Source organism: Dromiciops gliroides, chromosome 6 (genome assembly GCF_019393635.1).
Source record: "Dromiciops gliroides isolate mDroGli1 chromosome 6, mDroGli1.pri, whole genome shotgun sequence".
NCBI lineage: Eukaryota > Metazoa > Chordata > Mammalia > Microbiotheria > Microbiotheriidae > Dromiciops > Dromiciops gliroides.
This window is the reverse complement of record NC_057866.1, coordinates 95,506,519-95,523,732: the sequence shown is the minus strand read 5'-3', so window position 1 is coordinate 95,523,732 and position 17,214 is coordinate 95,506,519. Positions and strand designations below refer to the sequence as shown.

General features: G+C 42.3%; 2 protein-coding genes across 7 annotated transcripts in view; one reads left to right on the top strand and one right to left on the bottom strand.

The window, feature by feature from the left end:
• ZFYVE28 (zinc finger FYVE-type containing 28) overlaps positions 1–1,224 on the bottom strand; it is a 191,581-nt gene extending 190,357 nt beyond the window's left edge. For all 6 annotated transcript variants that reach the window (XR_006353600.1, XR_006353601.1, XM_043971653.1 and 3 more), the window contains exon 1: positions 967–1,224. Coding sequence is in view for 4 of the 6 variants with exons in the window: in XM_043971653.1 (XP_043827588.1) it covers positions 967–1,005 (39 nt within the window). In the remaining 2 variants the exon portion in view is untranslated. The remainder of the gene's footprint in view (positions 1–966) is intronic.
• A 750-nt stretch (positions 1,225–1,974) lies between these two features.
• Positions 1,975–17,214, top strand: part of CFAP99 (cilia and flagella associated protein 99) — a 195,651-nt gene continuing 180,411 nt past the window's right edge. Inside the window, exons 1-2 of the mRNA XM_043971559.1 lie at positions 1,975–2,358; positions 13,449–13,575. Of these exons, the coding sequence (XP_043827494.1) occupies positions 13,465–13,575 (111 nt within the window). The 5' untranslated portion in view covers positions 1,975–2,358; positions 13,449–13,464. The remainder of the gene's footprint in view (positions 2,359–13,448; positions 13,576–17,214) is intronic.

The following is a 17,214-nucleotide window of genomic DNA, read 5'->3' as shown; positions in this document are numbered from 1 at the left end:
CTAATCCTCTCCACCTCTAATCCAAGAAGACCCCTACTCCCTGGATGTTAGCAGAACCCGAGGAAAGTGACTCTTCGAGTCCTGTATCCCCGCCCAAGTCACCAGGGATAAGAAAGATAGCACCTAAACTATCCTTCCAAACCGTTTTCTTGCTATGGGAGTCACGCAGTGGAGAAAGCGCCGGCCATGGATTCGAATCCCAATTCCGCTACTTGCTGGCTGAGTGACCCTGGCAAACTCCTTCCCCTCTCTATGGCTCAGTCTGTAAACCAAGGAGGACAATACCTGCGCTCTCTTCTCACACGGGAGGGAAAGAAAGCGCTCGCTCAGTCTTCGAAGCGCTTAAAAGATATGAATTATTATCACTGTTATTACGCGGGGTGGGGATGAGGGGAGGAGTTGGACGGGACGGGCGAGAAAGGTGCTCAGCAAACAGTCTTAGACCTCCGCAAAAACAGCCAGGGGGAAGGGACGAAAAGAGAAGCCATCCCCGCGCCCGCCCGCCCGCCCGCCCGCACACACTTGGTCACTGTCACCAGCGGTATCCTGGTCCCAGGCGGGAGCCACTGTCTCTAGTGATCACGCACGCACACGCGCGCATACACACACACACACACACACACACACACACACACACACACACACACACACACACGTCTGCAGTGGCGGACTCAGACGGCTGGTTAGTCTTCCTTGGCCCGGGGCAGACGGAGTGGCGCGGCGCGACCACCGCAAGCGACCAGCCCTCAGCGCGGGCCCGCTGGGGGCTGCCCGCGGTGCCCCAGGAGGGGCGCCGGAGCTGCGGACTAGGCTGGCCGGAGGCTGCCACCACCCACGTCCCGGTCCCCGCCTCGCCCTGCGGGGAGCAGCGGGACGGGGCAGGGGAGCCCGAGCCGGCCCGAGCGCGGACACACGCGCGCGCACCCACGCGCGCACACGCACTCCCTCCCCCTCGCACCTGCTCACCTTGGGTTTGTACAGCCACTTTCGGAACCTGTTCATCATCGCCTCCGCCGGCTCTCGCCCGCACCAGCCCCCGAGGAGGCGGCGGCGGCGCCCCTGGGAACCGGCTGCCCAAGGGAGACAGGGGGACCGAGGACCACGGCGAGTACGACGCGGACGACGCCACGGCGGGGACAGGCCGGCCGCGGCGGCTCCTCCGCAGGCTTGGCCCCAGAGCGCGCGGGAGCAGCCGTAGCCGCCGCCGCCGCCGCCTCCTCTTCCCCAGCACTGAGCCCTCGGGGCGGCTCGGGGAGGCAGCGGGGGACGCGGCGCGCGCGGCTGGGTTGCCCGGCGCGCGACACACGCTGGCTGGGGGCGGGGGCGGAGGAGGGGCTCCGGCTCCGGCTACCGCTCGGGTTCGAGCCCGACTCCGCGCGCTCCCCGGCTCTGCCTCCTTCTCTCCCTTCACTGACAGCCCCAAAACATTCCACAGTCGCGGCAGCCCCAGGGTTTGGGCACATGCGCCGTCCGCACCGGAAGCCCCCCTCCCCTCAGCTATCCAAGCTTGTAGGAGGGGAGGTGTTGGGAATTGGAGGTGGGGATGGAGGGGGTGAGAAAACCTTCCACGACTGCCCAATCACTCCTCGCAAGGTCGCGCGCTCCCTCCCACCCTTGCTTTACTGAGCGCATAGCGCCCGCGCATCACGTCCCTTCTAGGTCTGGAGCAGCTCCCTAGCTCCTATTCTAAGGGGAATCAGAACCCAAGGCAAATGACAAGCTTTGCTCGAAGAACTACAAGCCCCAAGATGCATAGCGAAAAGCGAGCTTCTCGGGCACCGTTTTTTTCTGGTGAAGAATACGCTGGGAGTTGTAGTGTTCGCTGCAGCGCCTACTCTGCGCTTTGCATCCTGGGGATTGTAGTCACTTTGCAGTCCTGGGGGTGGGGTGGGGAAAGGTTTCTTTTCACTCCTGGCTCCGCGTTCTGGTTGCTAGGCGACGGCGCACAAACAGCATTCCTTTCGCTCTTCTCACCGTTTAAGTAGTTTTCTCACATCCCACGAAGCAAAGAGCAAAAGGGTGATGGACTACAGTTCCCAGAAGACTGCGGTCTCGCTAGCCTAGGCAACGCTACTGGTGTGTAGACGCCAAAAGAAGATTCTGTGGTTGGATCAGAGCAACAGGTGTCCTGACCTAATCTGCAAAGAAAAGTTCCCTGTTGGGGAAGGCAAGTCCAGGACGATGGAAGGAAAGGCGGTACCTGAAAAACAGGTGTTTGCGGCACTCACCTAGCAGCTTTTTGACACTGACTTTCCATTATTCGGGAACTGAGCTGTCCTCTTTTCGCGGGTTATTCAGGCCTCTACCTCGTTGAGACCACCCACCTTTATTTCTGAGGCCTTCCCTGCTTATTCTCAGGTACCTTTTCCCCTCCCCCTAAAGTCTAACCCCTAGGGAAATGCTAATTTTCGTAAATTTAAATAATTTCATTCACGTCAGCCTCAGTTTTCTGTAACATGAGGGAGATTGGACTCGATGGTTTCTGAGGCAAAATCTTAGGATCTGCAGCCGAAGTTATGTTCATACCAGAATGTAACGAGTTTAACACTCCTAAAATGCAAGATACAAACTGTTGTCGGGAATCGTGAGAGACTAAATTCTTCACGAGGACTTTAAGCCTGAAAGTGAATTCTCTCTCTACATTTTGTCAGATTCTCACCTTTATCCCATCATTTTCTACTTTTACTATTTATAAGGGCTATCCCTCCTGCTAGGCTGCAGGCTCTTTGAAGGCATGGAATTGAATATAATAGGAACACATTAAGCGGGAACATATTAAGCATAAATATCCCCATACATTTGTGTAAAACTTCGAGATTTCAAAAGAGTAGTAGCAGCAGCAGTAGCAGGCTAAAGTGAAGTGCCCCCTTCGGGGACAAGAGTTGAAAAATTGGACGTTGACCCTGGGCAAGTCACTTAATCCCAATTGCCTCACCAAAAAAAAAAAAAAAAAACCAACAAAGAAAAAGAAAAGAAAAGTGGGACGTGATCCCTTACCAAGTAGGGATTTGAGTAGACTGTGGGGCATTACTAGTGAAGAATTTCATAGGAGAAGCCTCTTCAAGGATGTCACCAGAAAGACATGAAAAGAAAAGGTAGTCAAATCATGTGCAGAGAAGGAGGGATAACTAATGCCCAGCACAGTTTCTCCATTGCTATCCACAGTAATATAAAGAGATCAAAGAAAGGCCCTCATCCTGTCTGGTGGTGCCCCTTCAGAGAATTTATGGAGGGCATGGACACAAAGGATAAGAAGGTGTGGCATGAATTTTGGTTAGTGCAGAGATCACTCACTTCAATGAAATTACATTGCGATTGAGGCACTCAAGTTAGTTCTCTGCTAATGGAGGTCCAGAGAGAGCACTAACAAGTGGGGAGGGGGCAAGACCAGAAGCAGTCAGTACCTGAAGTGAGCTATGAAGGAAAACAAAGAATCTCAGAAGTAGAAGTGAGGAGAAAATTTATTCCAGGTATGGTGGAAGTGTGGTGTGAGGTTTAAGAATCATTGTTACCAGGGCAGCTAGGTGGCACAATCGATAAAGCAAAGGTCCTGGATTCAGGACGACCTGAATTCAAATCCAGCTTCAGACCTTTGACACTTACCAGCTGCGTGACACTGGGCAAGCCACTTAACCTTCGTTGTCCCGCAAAAAAAAAAAAAAGAAAGAAAAAGAAAATATATCATTGTTACCAATTGGGGAAATCAGAGAAGGCTCCCTGGAAAAGGAGGCATTTTAATTAAATTGTAAAGAATTCGAAATAATTAAGTAGTTAAGGGAGGGGGGGGGCGTTGCATTTCAGACATGGAGAAAAGAGCAAGCGAAGACTAATGCAGAGCTTCCAGGATGAAGTCATTGCTGGGATATAGTAGAAAAAATCTGGCAAGCAGACTGGAGAAGAATAAAGATGTGGCTGGCCTAGGCATTCTCCCTAAATGGAGATTCTGGGAGGAGGCATCCAATTGAAGGAAGAGACCACAAGGACAGAGGGTATTTCTAGTGTGTGAATTCCAGGGTTGGAAGACAGCTATCAGAATGAAGAGATTTCCGAGGCATGAGAGAAAAAACGAGGAGTGTGACCTGGAGGAGAAGGAAACATACAGATGAGTAAGAGGAAAATAAAAGTTTAGAATGGGCAGAATGCTGCCAAATTGTGGGGAGACCTTGAATGTCAGCTAAAGGAGTTAAAAATGTACTTGGTAAGCACTAGGATGCCCCTTAGGATTCCCGGACAGAGAACTCACATAACCAGATCTATACCTAAGAAATCATATGAAGAAAAAAAAATTAATTGAAAAAAAGAAATCTTATGTTGGGAACATCATGAAGGATGAATTGAATATTTGAAAGAGTAGGTTAGGAGGTAACGGTTTAGGGAAATAGTAATGAGGGCTTGCACTGGGGGAGGGGTGGCAGTGGGAATAAAGAAAAAGAGGTATGAGTTGTTTCAGAGAGAGAATTCATCAGACTTAAGAACTGATTGAAAATGGGGATATGGGGCAGAGGGGAGAAAGGCATTGGTCAGAGATAACGCCCAGGCTACAAAAATGCTGCCTTCTCTGGTTGTCAGCTGTCACTTTATCCTGTCATTTTATTTGGGCTTCTAATCCTGTTGCCTTATTTTACACACAGTTGTCCAGGCAAGTGTGTCTTTCTGCTTCTCCTGTTTCAGTAAAGTGCATAGGTTTTGTGACAGCTATTTGCTGCTCAGTTAAGTAAGACCTTTTTTTCCATTTACTTCAGAACTTGAAACTGTTCTGGGAGGATGCAATTGATAGAAGGCAGACCTCTAAAAAGAGCTTTGGATTTGAAGTCAAACTGAGTCCCAGTTCTGCCCCTAATTAGCTATATAACTACAGGAAAGTTACTTAACCATGCATAGTAGGTACTTAATACATGCTTGTTGACTTGATTTGATTTAACCTCCAGGAGCCTCAGTTTCCCTTTCTGTTAAATAATACTTATACTACCTACCTCACAAGGTTCTTGTGAGAAAAGAACCTTGTAAACATTGATGCATATGTCCTTGTTCCAATATGCTCCTGCATATTAATACAGTACATTATTGTACAATAACACCATTAATATTATATATATACGCATATATGTATATATTGTATATATATGTGTGTGTGTGTGTGTTTCTCTCTCATATATATGTATATATGTGTGTATATATATAAATTTAACCAGAACAGCATTGTAGCCTCATTTGGGCTATCATCATTTTATGATATGAGGCTGCCTCCTAAAACATTATTTTTCATAATATCTTAGAATAACAGAACCACAGAGTTCTTCACAGGGTATTCAGCCTAATCCATACCTCAGCAAGAATCCCTCCCTCTACTATCTCTGACAAATGGTCATCCATTCTTTACCTGAATACATCCATCAGTGGAAAAGTCAGTGCTTCTCAGGGACTGCTAGGTGGTGCAGTGGATAGATACTGGTCCTGGAGTCAAGAGGACCTGAGTTCAAATTTGACCTCAGACATTTACTAGCTGTGTTACCCTGGGTAAGTCACTTAACTCCAATTGCCTTAAAATTCCAGGGGTATCTCCTGTCATCCTGATATATATCTTGCCATAGGACCTAGATTGCTCTGGAGGAGAGAGTGATGTTGGTGACCTTCCACAGCCCTCCTTCATTTAAATCCAATTCAGTGCAAGTCATGATGTTATGGTCCTCTTTGAGAATGAAGGACAAACAACACTGCTTCTCATAGCAACCCATTCCAATTTTGGAAAGCTCTCATTCTTAGGAAACTTTATTTCCTTTTTTTTCCTTTTTATTTTTTGCGAGGCAATTGGGATTAAGTGACTTGCCCAGAGTCACATAGCTATTAAGTGTTAAGTGTCTGAGGTCGGATCCTTCTGACCACAGGACCAGTGCCTTATCCACTGTGTTAGCTAGCTGCTCCCCTTTAAAAATTTTTTAAAAATAAAATTATGTTGATATCTTTTGTCTTTACATCACCAGTATTTCCCAATATATCCTTCCTCCATCCCAAAGAGCCATTCCTTATAATAAAGAACCAAAAAGGAGAAAAGTACAGCAAAACTAACACAAAAAAAGTCTGACATATGTATTCGTCCACATTCAGAGTTTCTTACCTCTACAGAGAAGTTAGGGAGGTACCTTCTCATATCTCTTCTTTGGGCTTAGACCAGGGTCATTAACATTTGTCAGCATTTCATTTTGTTTTGTTTCTGTTTGTTGTTACATTGTTACAGTCATTGTGAATGTTATCTTCCTGATTCTGCTTCCTTCACTTTGCATCAGTTCAGATGATTCTTTCTGTTCTTCAGTGTATTCATCATAGTCATAATTTCTTAGAGCTCAGTGATATTCCATTATGTTTATGAACCATACCTTGCTTACTCATTCCTTAATAGATGGGCATCTATTTTGTTTTCAGTTCTTTGCTAACATTAAAAAATCTTGATAGAAATCTTTTTTGTTAACATAGGATCTTTCTTCTTCTTGTTGACCTCTTTGGAATATATGCCTAGTAGTGGAATCTCTTAGTCAAAGGGTTTGTTCATTCTCACTACTCTCTTCTCATAATTCCAGATAACGTTTGAGGACTATTGGATCAATTCAACTTCACTAATAATTAATTAGTGTCCCTATCTTTTCATTCCTCCTTCAACATTGACTCTTCCCATCTTGGGTCTTCTTCGACAATTTACCTGGAGTGTGATGAAACCTAAGAGTTATGCTGATGATCATTTCTACCAGTTGTCCTATCTATCTTGGCTATCAGACCTATATCAGGCCTATTTGTATCTTTGATACAAAAATCTTCCCTAGTTGACCACTTTCTTTCTTATCTTAATTGTATTAATTTTGTTCATGCAAAGGCTTTCAATCTCATGTATTTGGAATTATTCATTTAACTTTTGTAATCAACTCTTTTCTTTGTTTGGTGAACAATTCACCCCCTAGCTATGGCTCTAAAAAGCATATGACCTATTTCTCTTCTAATTTTTTCTTATGGTATGTTCTTTAATATTCAGATCATGTATCCATTTTGAATTTATTGCAGCATATGGTATAAGGTGTTGAGCTAAACCTAATTTCTGCCACACCACTTTCCAATCTCCTCAGCTCTTCTTGTCAAATAGGAAGTTCTTTCCTAGGTAATTTATAGTTTCAGGCTTATCTAACATGGGGTTATTGAGTTTAATTACTTTTGTTTCTTTCTTCTCTAGTCTGTTAAGAAGTTTCATTTTCAAAGAGCCATTTAACCAACACATGGATTGGTTTTATATGAATGTGCGTTTGTTACAAGGGTTTTGTATATCTTTTAAATTTGGGTGGTGGACTTAGGGGTATGGAGGCTAACGGTAGTGTCCCAAAGGTCATTGAAGCATTTAAAAGAAAATGCACACAAAAAAAACCAGGAGAAAATTCAGGAAGAAACACAGAAAAGCAGAACAGTTTTTAATGTAACATGGTAAATTTATTATATATCTTTTTAAAAAGCAAGTTATATGTAAGAGATTGACAAATTCATATAAAATTCTCTTTTTCTGCTGTATATATGGGAATATTAATTTTATATGGAAATGCTAAATTTTTCTTTGGGAGTTTGTTAAGTTCAGAATTTTAAAAATTATTAAAAACTGAAGAGATGTTTGACATTAGTCAGGGTCACTATACCTGAATCTCTTTCCACCAAAGGAATAACATTAGTTGAGAGAGCTAGGTGGTATGGCTTAGCAGTTTTCTGTCCCAGGAGTTTAGAAGACCAGAGTTCAAATCCTGCCTCAATCACTGACTAGCTGTGTGACCCTAGCAAATCACAACCTCTGCCTGCCTTAGTTTTCTCATCTCTAAAATGGGTATGATAATAGGACTTAACTTCCTAAAGTTGTTGTGAGAATCAAATGAGATAATATCTGTAAGGCACTTTGCAAACCTTAAAGTGATAAAATAGTGCTAGCTGTCATTATTATTTAGATGAATTATTCTGATAACATCATTAAAAGAGCACCCAGATATGGTAAAAGTCTGGCTCACATGGATTCCATTTTGTTCTGATTATTGCCACACAAGAGAAATTGTGTGTGTGTGTGTGTGTGTGTGTGTAGGGATAACTCACCATACTTCTGTTTCATTTATTTATCAAAAGCAGCATTTTTCATAGAAACTTTCTTGGTTTAGTTTATAAACATACTATATGACAGTGCTGGTGAGTGATGAGTAGATTATTTGGAGTTAGAAAGTCTGAGCTTGAATACTCTGAAAAAAATGTAATAGTCATTTGTTTACTATAATATCATGCAAATCACATTTTGTGAGAGAAATAGATGTGCCCAAAAGAAAAATATCTTCTCAAAATTGTTCCAGTAAAAAAACAGATTTTTATTCCATATTTTTCTTTTACTGGTGATTTTTGAAAGTTAATATGAATATATTGCTTTTTTTCTTCTCTTGCTTTTACCGATTTCTTCTGCTACTTACTCCCTGGGCATCCTCCCTCTCTCCAAATATGACCGATCTTGTTCAAATAAGATAATGTATGTCATGTGCTTTATAAACATTAAAGCACCATAAAAATGCCAGATACTGTTGTTGTACCTTTACTTAATGCTATCACATGCAAAAAATGATTCTATTTCCAAATATTTCTACTGAATTCTTTCCCTTTCTTAAGAATTCAGCCTAGGTATGACAATCTCTGTGAAGCCTCCCCTTGTTCCCCCGACCTAAAACCTCCACCTCCAAGGGAGAGTGATCTCTCCCTCCTCAGAGTTTCCTAAACTCTTTGTCTAGACCTCTCTCTATTGCCTTCATCTTGTTTTGTCTTGGATTACTACTATTTTTGCATATGTGTCATAACCCTGCTGAAAAGACCCCTTCCAGCTCTAACATTCAGAGTGTGGGGTATCATTTATTTTGGCTGAGGTGGAAAAATTGAACTCAAGACTAAGTGTGTGTCCTCTCAGGGAGCAGGCTATAAAATCAAGGCACAAAGCTAGAGCAAGATATAGGGCAGCTATCAAGCGTCAGGAACCAGCTCAGAAATCAGGAACGAAGGGGTCAGTCTCAGCTGAAGAATATGCAAACTGAAGTCAGAACAAAGTCACGGGTCAGAGATAATTGGGGAGACAAAGAACAGAGGCAGATCCCAGAAGACAGACTGGGAACAAGAAAAGCTGTCTTGTCCTTCCCGTGCTGGCATAAGGAGAGTTATACTGGGGTGGAGGGGCCAGGAACCCATACAAGGCAACTAGATGATGAGAGGCAAGTCTAATCAGTCACAGTCAGAGTATAAGCAAGGAATCTAGACACCAATTCAATCCAGTAATTATTAAGTGCCTACCATGCACAAGACTAACAGGTGCTGGGAATGCAAAGACAAAAATCCTTGCCCTCAGGAAACTTCCTGCTCTCAGGAAGTTTTACTTTTTCTGTTTGTATCCCCAGTGCTTTGTCACACAGCTAATTGGCCTCAGTTTCCTCATCTGTAAAATGAGCTAGAGAAGGAAATGGCAAAGCCCTCCAGGATCTTTGCCATGAAAACTCGAGTCAGACTCAACAGAGACAACTAAACAACAACAAAGCACTGGGGATACAAACAGAAATTCCCAACATTAGTGAATGGTTCCAGAGCCTCTAAACAAAGCAGCTCCATCCTTCTTGAAGGTCTAAGTTGTCCCTATAAGCAACAGGATCTGCAATAAGGTTTCCACATGGCAGCCTGTGCATAAAAGCCTTAGACTCCCTTGCTTAACTCTTCCATAACATGTGATCTTTCACACACTTATAAAGTCAGTATGGTGCAGATCTGCCTTTATTGGTTGTCTCGGTATAGTGCTGACTCATCTTATTGTTCTCCAATGTCACTGCTAACTCTGGCCATGGTGCTGACAGAGAAGAGAAACACAAGAAGGTGTTTCTGGCAAGGACAAACAGGTGAGAGCCTTGTTATCAGGTCTCAGGAGGCTAAGGATGTTGTGAAGTACTTTGGGGAACCAACTGAGAACTCAAGGCAATGGAGTGGTAGAGACAAAATGCCTGGCAAGACAGGCATTGTAGTGGCACCATTTCAAGACTACTAGGAAAGAGAAATCATGGAAGCTGCAAAAGTGTTTTTTTAAAAATCATTGTAGCTACTCTACTTTATAAATTAATTGCTATTTGTATATTAATAGCTATTATACCCATTTTGGCAGTAAACATTTATTATTAATATATACCAGTAAAGAATTGACCACATGTCTCCTTAAAGTTCTCATAGTCTCAGGCCTTCAAACCTGCATAGTTGTTGGGTTTTTTGTTTTGGTTTGTTTTTTTGCAGGGCAATGAGGGTTAAGTGACTTGCCCTGGGTCACACAGCTAGTAGGTGTCAAGTATATGAGGCCATATTTGAACTCAGGTCCTCCTGAATTCAGGGCCAGTGCTTTATCCACTGCACCACCTAGCTGCCCCCCAAACCTGCATAGTTCTAAGGGGAAGAGCATGCACCAAGTAAGAGCAAGGCCAGAGAGAAGGGCAAGAGAGGGCAAAAAAGAGAGGCTGACCCTGGTGTGGCCAAGGCCTTTATCCTCCTTAGTTAGAGGCAGGCCACTACACATTGATCTTAGCCAATTGGTTATAGCATCATTCAGTTCCATTGATTGACATGACTTGAAGGTGGTCTGGAGAGTATGAAAAAAGGGCAAATTCCAGTGTTTGGGTGTGCTTCTTCACTTAGCTAAATAAAAGAATCAATCTCCATTTCCTTTGTTCCCTTGGGCTCATCCCAGACGAGAGCTGAACTTTCTGGGGTAAGGAAGAGAAAGGATTGAAACTGATCTCCGGGTTCCCCCAAGAAATTAATAATTAATAATTACTTTCTCATAGTCCAAAGCCAATGGAACCAACACATAGACCAGAATTTTGCCTGAAAGGAAAAAGCAGACATCAAGGCATTCAAATGGAAAATGCACCAAAGAATTTAATGATTGCTTCAGGAGAGTCCAAGATTCCAAGCCTGTATGGTCACACTGGTGATTGGAAGATGGCCAGTGAGTGAGGAAAGGTTAGGATAAAGGATTACTTGATTAGTCCTTGCCTTATTAAATTTCAGATGGAAACAAGATATCCAGATCACTTTATCAGCAAGACAGGGTTTAGCAGTCAAGGAGAGGTCAGTTAGAAAAAAAAGGGACTCCAGAAATAATCATGATTAAGGTAGTAATAAGACTACAATGAAACAAGTCATTAGTTATGCTTAGTGAAAATGTATTCAAAAGTAGGAAGGAGGATATGCCACATATGACCTCAATAAGAGTGGTTACAGGCATTTTAATGTTTTATGAATTGTGTTGGTCCTCTTGTGGCCCTTCTCCTAATCAAAACCATCCCCCAGCTGTGCCCTTGATGCCCCCCTTTTCTAGAAAGTTACTAATATTAGTTCATTGTTTTCATTTCCTTCCTCTTTCCATCCCTGGAAACTTTATTTCCAGCCTCACTAGTCATCTGAAATTTCTTTCCAGGCTTGCCAGTGATTTCTTGATTGCTGAATCTGTTGCTCTTTTCTCAGTTCTCAAATATCTTGGCTTCTTTGAAGCCTTTGACACAGTTTCTTGACCACCAACTCCTCTCTGATGCTCTTTCCTCCCTAGTTGGTGATGATACACTCTCTTGGGTCTTCGGTCAAATCGAGCAAGAGTCTTTTAAGGAAAGGGAAAGACATGGGTGTGTTTTTCAGTGGGGGTGTAGCCAGTAGATGTTGTTGTCCAGATCAAAGACAAGACAGAGACAGAGTACAGATGATGGCAGGGACAATTATCATAACTATGGCTGGATCATGGGAGATGAGGAGGACAGGAGAAGGGGGAACTATTGGCAAATTGTCTCAATTTTTCAATAAAGTATGAGGCAAGTTCCTTAGCTGAAGGATTGGATAGATAGGATGATGTGGGAGGCTTAAGGACAGACAAGCTTTGGAACAACCATAGTGAAAGATGGTATTATAAATTGATTATGGAGCTGGAAAAGGATTGCCTTGCTTCAGTGAGGGACCAGTTGAAATTAGGTTATGACATGATTAATATTAATTCTATAACATTTTCTTACTGATATTTTTTCAAGTAATTGATTTTATCTTGTACTTTCTTCAATTATGGGTCTTTGTCTCTGAATTTGGTTTGGAATTCAGCTGGCATATAATGGGTTAAGTTTAAAAATCCAGCTCTTCTGCTAATCACTGATCTATTCTTCATATGGACACAAGGGAGTTGGGTCTAGTATCTTTACACCACCAAGCTAATCTTCAAGGACATCTGATTTGCTGCCTAAAAAGTCTGGACTGAGACTACGCCTGGACTCAAACAATGAGCCCTTCTTGGTGTCAGGAAAGAAGGAGAGGGTCATTGCTAGCCCCCATTACCAAACTTCCAACCAATCATATGTGATTAAACCCTGTGCCTCAGCTCTGTAACCAATCATGTTGTCTTCAATCCCATTATGTTGTCTACCCTGTTCTGTTCTTTGTTCCATGCTTCCCAATGAAGGCAATCCATGGACCCTTTTATTGACAGGCAGCATGCCTTTGTTAACAAAATGTTATTGTGTGGAGAATTGCCTCAGTTTACCTTTTTGTTAAATTTCACCCATGACAGAAACATAAACTTTTAGTTAACCAAGTAAGCATCATTTTTATTTCCTTTAAAAGTCAGAAGGGCCAGAAAAAATGGAAAGAGTAAGAAAGGAAGAGGTTTAAGATGACAAGAATAATTATGGAACAGGTTTTTTGGAGGGCACAGTAGCATTAGAGACAATCTGGAGGAGGTAAGGTTAAGGTGAAGAGAAGTAAAGGATCAGCCAGTTAGGGGTGGGCAACAAGATTGGCATATCCAAAGCCAAGGGTTAGGAATCACTGGGATTGAGCACCTACAATGGGGTGAGAATATGCTAACCATAGAGAAGTGAGTCAAGGCAGAATATCAGTAATTAGAGAGAGGTTTGTCCCTTTAGAAAAGCACATGATTAGATTGTTCAAGTTGAATGGAGAGCTAGTAATGTTTTGTCCTTGAGCAAGCAAGGATATGGGAACCCAATCACCTCATTTCTCTGTTTTAGTTTCCTTCTCTATAAGATGGAAATGGTAATACCTATATTATCTACCTGGCTTCACAGGGTGGTCATCAACATCAAATAAGATTATGTGCATTAAGAGCTTTATAAACTATGCAATGTTGCATACATATGTATACACATATATATCCAAGAAATATTAATAACAATTGGCAGGTACATATACATATATACATACGTATATTTGTCAGCTGTCATTAATGCTTTCCTCTTGATGTGCTTGTTATTTTTTAGTCTTTCCCTCAGATAACCCTGACTATTGACCTATAATGTAGAGTGAACATAGCCTTGTGAATTTCTCATTTTATCTTAATATTATAAAGCATAAAAATGAACAGTTTCCTTCCATTTTAGGATTTTCACTGCAAAGATGGCCTCTTTTAATAAATGTATCAAACTCATAATTGAACAATTGGACAAATTTAATCCTGAAACTGACAGTCCTGAGCATGTCCTGGAAGAGATGTCTGCCATCTTGCAGGTATGTTAAGTTCCTCATACTGCCCTATTTTCTTTCAAAAGTTAAACTGATGAGAAAGCAAAATTGTATCTGTGATGTGTTTCAGGGTTTTTTTCCTTTGCTTATTTTTCCAAGAAAGGTTACATTTATATCCTATTTCCTTTTTTTTCCCTATTTCCTTTTATTCTTTAGAAGAAAAGAAAACAGATTGGATTAGCACTTAGAAAATGTATTAGAGTTAACATTCCAAATTTATGTTTTAAATAGTTTTCTATAATAATTGGTTCGAGAATTGTTGTAACTCTAATTATAATTTTAAAATATAATGATTTTAAGAGCGAACCTTTTCCACTGAATGTACTATAATTATATCTTTATATTCCTGACATTTTCAAAGAATTTAGAGCTATTAAAAAAACTTATAAATTAACTATTCTATCACTCTGATTTTAAAGCTGAGAAAACTAGAACCCAGAGAGGTGAAGGGATATAACATGGAAGGAAAGGGTAAAGCACCTTGCATAAGTCCAGGAAGACCAGAGTTCAAATCCTACCTCAGACACTGATTAACTATGGGATCCAGGACAAGGCACTTGAGTTTTTTTCCAGCCTCGGTTTTCCCACCTGTTGAATGGGAATGATAATAGAACCTATCTCATAGGATTGCCATGAGTATCAAATTTGATGTGTGTAAAGCATCTCTCCTCTGCTACTCTTCTCATGATATCAAGCTTTTCCTGCTCATTTTTCTATAGGGCTTTTTAGTGCATAAAATTTGTTAAGTCAGACTAATTGTCAAAGAAAACATCATGCATGCAACTTCAAGTATATTGCTCTACACCCAAATGCACTGAAAGAAAAAATGCATAAAATAATATTAATCATAAATAATGATAAATATAAAATGAATAAATAGAAATTAATAAAATTTAAGAGGATATGTTTATATGAAATGCCAGTATCAGAGTAGCTCCTCCCCCTCCTCCTAGCTCATCATCACATATGCCCCCTCCTCTAATATGTTGACTGCCAAACTTGTGAAGTCAAATCTTTCTAAGCTCTTCTCCTGATCAGACATGATCTTTCCTCTCTCTAAACCCAGAAAGCATTTTGTTTGCTCCTCCCATATTTTACATGTTTCTAATATTTTATTTTGTGTCATAGTTATCATGACAAGCCAGGTAACCCTGGGCAATTTCCTTAACCTCTCTGAGTCTCAAGTTCCTGACTTGTAAAATTGGGATAATCACGGCACTTAGCTCACAAGTTTGTTGCAAGGAGCTAATGGAATAATGTAGTTAAAGTTTGTAATGCCTAAATCCCTAATAGGGATGTCTATACATACCAGAGGAGAAGAAGGAGGAGGAGGAGGTGGGGGAGAAGGAGGAAAGAAAGGAGGAGGGGAAGAGGGAGGAGGAGAGGGAGGGAGAGGAGGAGGAGGAGGAGTACTTAACATTTATGTAGCACCCACTGTATACCAGGCATTGTGCTAAACACTTTACAAATATTATCTCATTTGATCCTCACAACATTCCTAGAAGGTAGGTGTTATTATTTTCCTCATTTACAGTTGAGGAAACTGAGACTAACAGAGGTTAAGTGACTTGCCCAGGGTCATACAGCTAGTAAGTGTCTGAGGCTGAATTTAAACTCAGCCTTCCCACCTCCAAGCCCAGTGGTCTATCCACTGCATCACCTAGCTGCCAACACACCCATAAACGCCTTGAGGACAGAGCCTGTCTTATCTATACTTTGCATCTCCCCCAATGCCAGGCACAAATATTCTATTTCATCAACGTTTTATTCAATCAATCCAGGAATGTGTTTTCCCTCCCACGGCCTGTTTTGACAGAGAGGCAGGTGAGAGGGGAAAGAATTCCTAACCAAGAGTCATGGAACTGTGGGGACCAATTTTTAATTGGGGAGTGCTAGCTAAGCGGCTCACCGCAATATTGGGACAAGGAAGGAGACTGGCAGCCTCCCTCAAAACAGAACAAGATTGGGGCAGCTAGGTGGCGCAGTGGATAGAGCACCAGCCCTGGAGTCAGGAGTACCTGAGTTCAAATCTGGCCTCAGACACTTAACACTTACTAGCTGTGTGACCCTGGGCAAGTCACTTAACCCCAATTGCCTCACCAAAAAAAACCCCAAAAACAGAACAAGATTTATTTTAACAAGAACGAACTTTAAAAAAAAACACAAACAGGATCAGTAGGATCAAGGGAAAGGAAATAAAATGGGGAAAGGGAAATTATAATACCTGAAAAAATACCACCACCCAGGAATCAGCTGAAAATACACAGCAGAACGCCTGTCACTTTCCAGCTTCCACCTAGAATGCCCAATTCTCCTCCCCCAAACCTAGAAACACACCACACAGTCCCAGCCAATGGGATGGCCGTTCTGACAGTCGCATGACTGCCCTCACTAGGCTTCCAATCATTATAATTTTGCCAGGCCCACGTAGGCTTTGGCGAGTGGTGATGACCTGAGGTGCCAGAGCCCTGGCAACGGCTACAACCAGTGGGTGGGTGGAGCACCGTTCAGTTTGCGGAGCCCCAGGCCAGTGCGCGCCATGGCATAAAAACCTCAAATAACAATTAATTCTTTACAGAACCTGAGCTCCAGCAGCAGCTCCACCACTTATTTGAGTCAGTTCTTTCTCTTTGGGCCTCACTTTCCCTAGATGAGGGAAGTTAGCCTCAAAGAGCTCCCAGTTCCCTTCCAGCTCTGATATTCTGTGCCTCATCCTATTCTCACCCCACAGCAATACTAAGCATTATACCATATTTTCCTGTACTTACATGGTATCTTCTCTCACTGAGAGGTTTTACCTGAGTGTTGGCTCCATGGGATTTAGCAGACCCAGGATTCAAACCCAGGGCATGCTTCTTTCATTACTCTGCTGCCCTAATAGCAGTAAGAGAGAAATCATCTTTACCCTCATTTTTCAAGTGAGAAAATTTAATTCTAAAGAAGAAAGGAACTCTCTGCAAGTTTATTAGTTTAATAAATTTATTCATCTACTAAATAGGAGGGGGAGACCTTTTGCAGAAGTTTAATACTTGGCTTCTCAGATAAAAACCCATACATCAGAAGCCCTTCAAACTGGAAAGTGGTCTACAGCAGGCAGAATGAAGGCCCCGGCTGATGAAAATGGGCCACCCAGGACAACAGTTCAGAAGAGCAGGAGCAGTTCACGTTATGCAGTTCATAAAGCAGTCATTGAGCTCAGGCTTACTGACTGAGACCCTAAAGGCCACTGGTAATTCTGTCTTATGGGGTGGGAAACTCAACCCCATTACATTGAAGCTCAGCTTCAGGATAAAGAACAAAATGTGGACAGCTTACAGCAGAGAATGAGCTTGCATCAAGGCCTGCTCTAAATCTAGGCCCCCAAATAAGGCCTAACAGCTCCAAACATTTACTGCTGGCCTTTATTTAGAAAAGATGAATGCAATAGGACTTTATATCAGAGAATCTCGATGCATTTTTATAGGCATGCAGTAGTTAACGTTTCACAACAGCTCCATAAAATTCATGCTGTTTCCCTCTTCATTTAACACGTCTCTATTTTACAAGGAAGTAGAGATGGGAAATTGTTGATGGTTTTCATTTCTAACTCGGGCCCCTGAAGCCTCTGTTCATCCTGTCACTCTA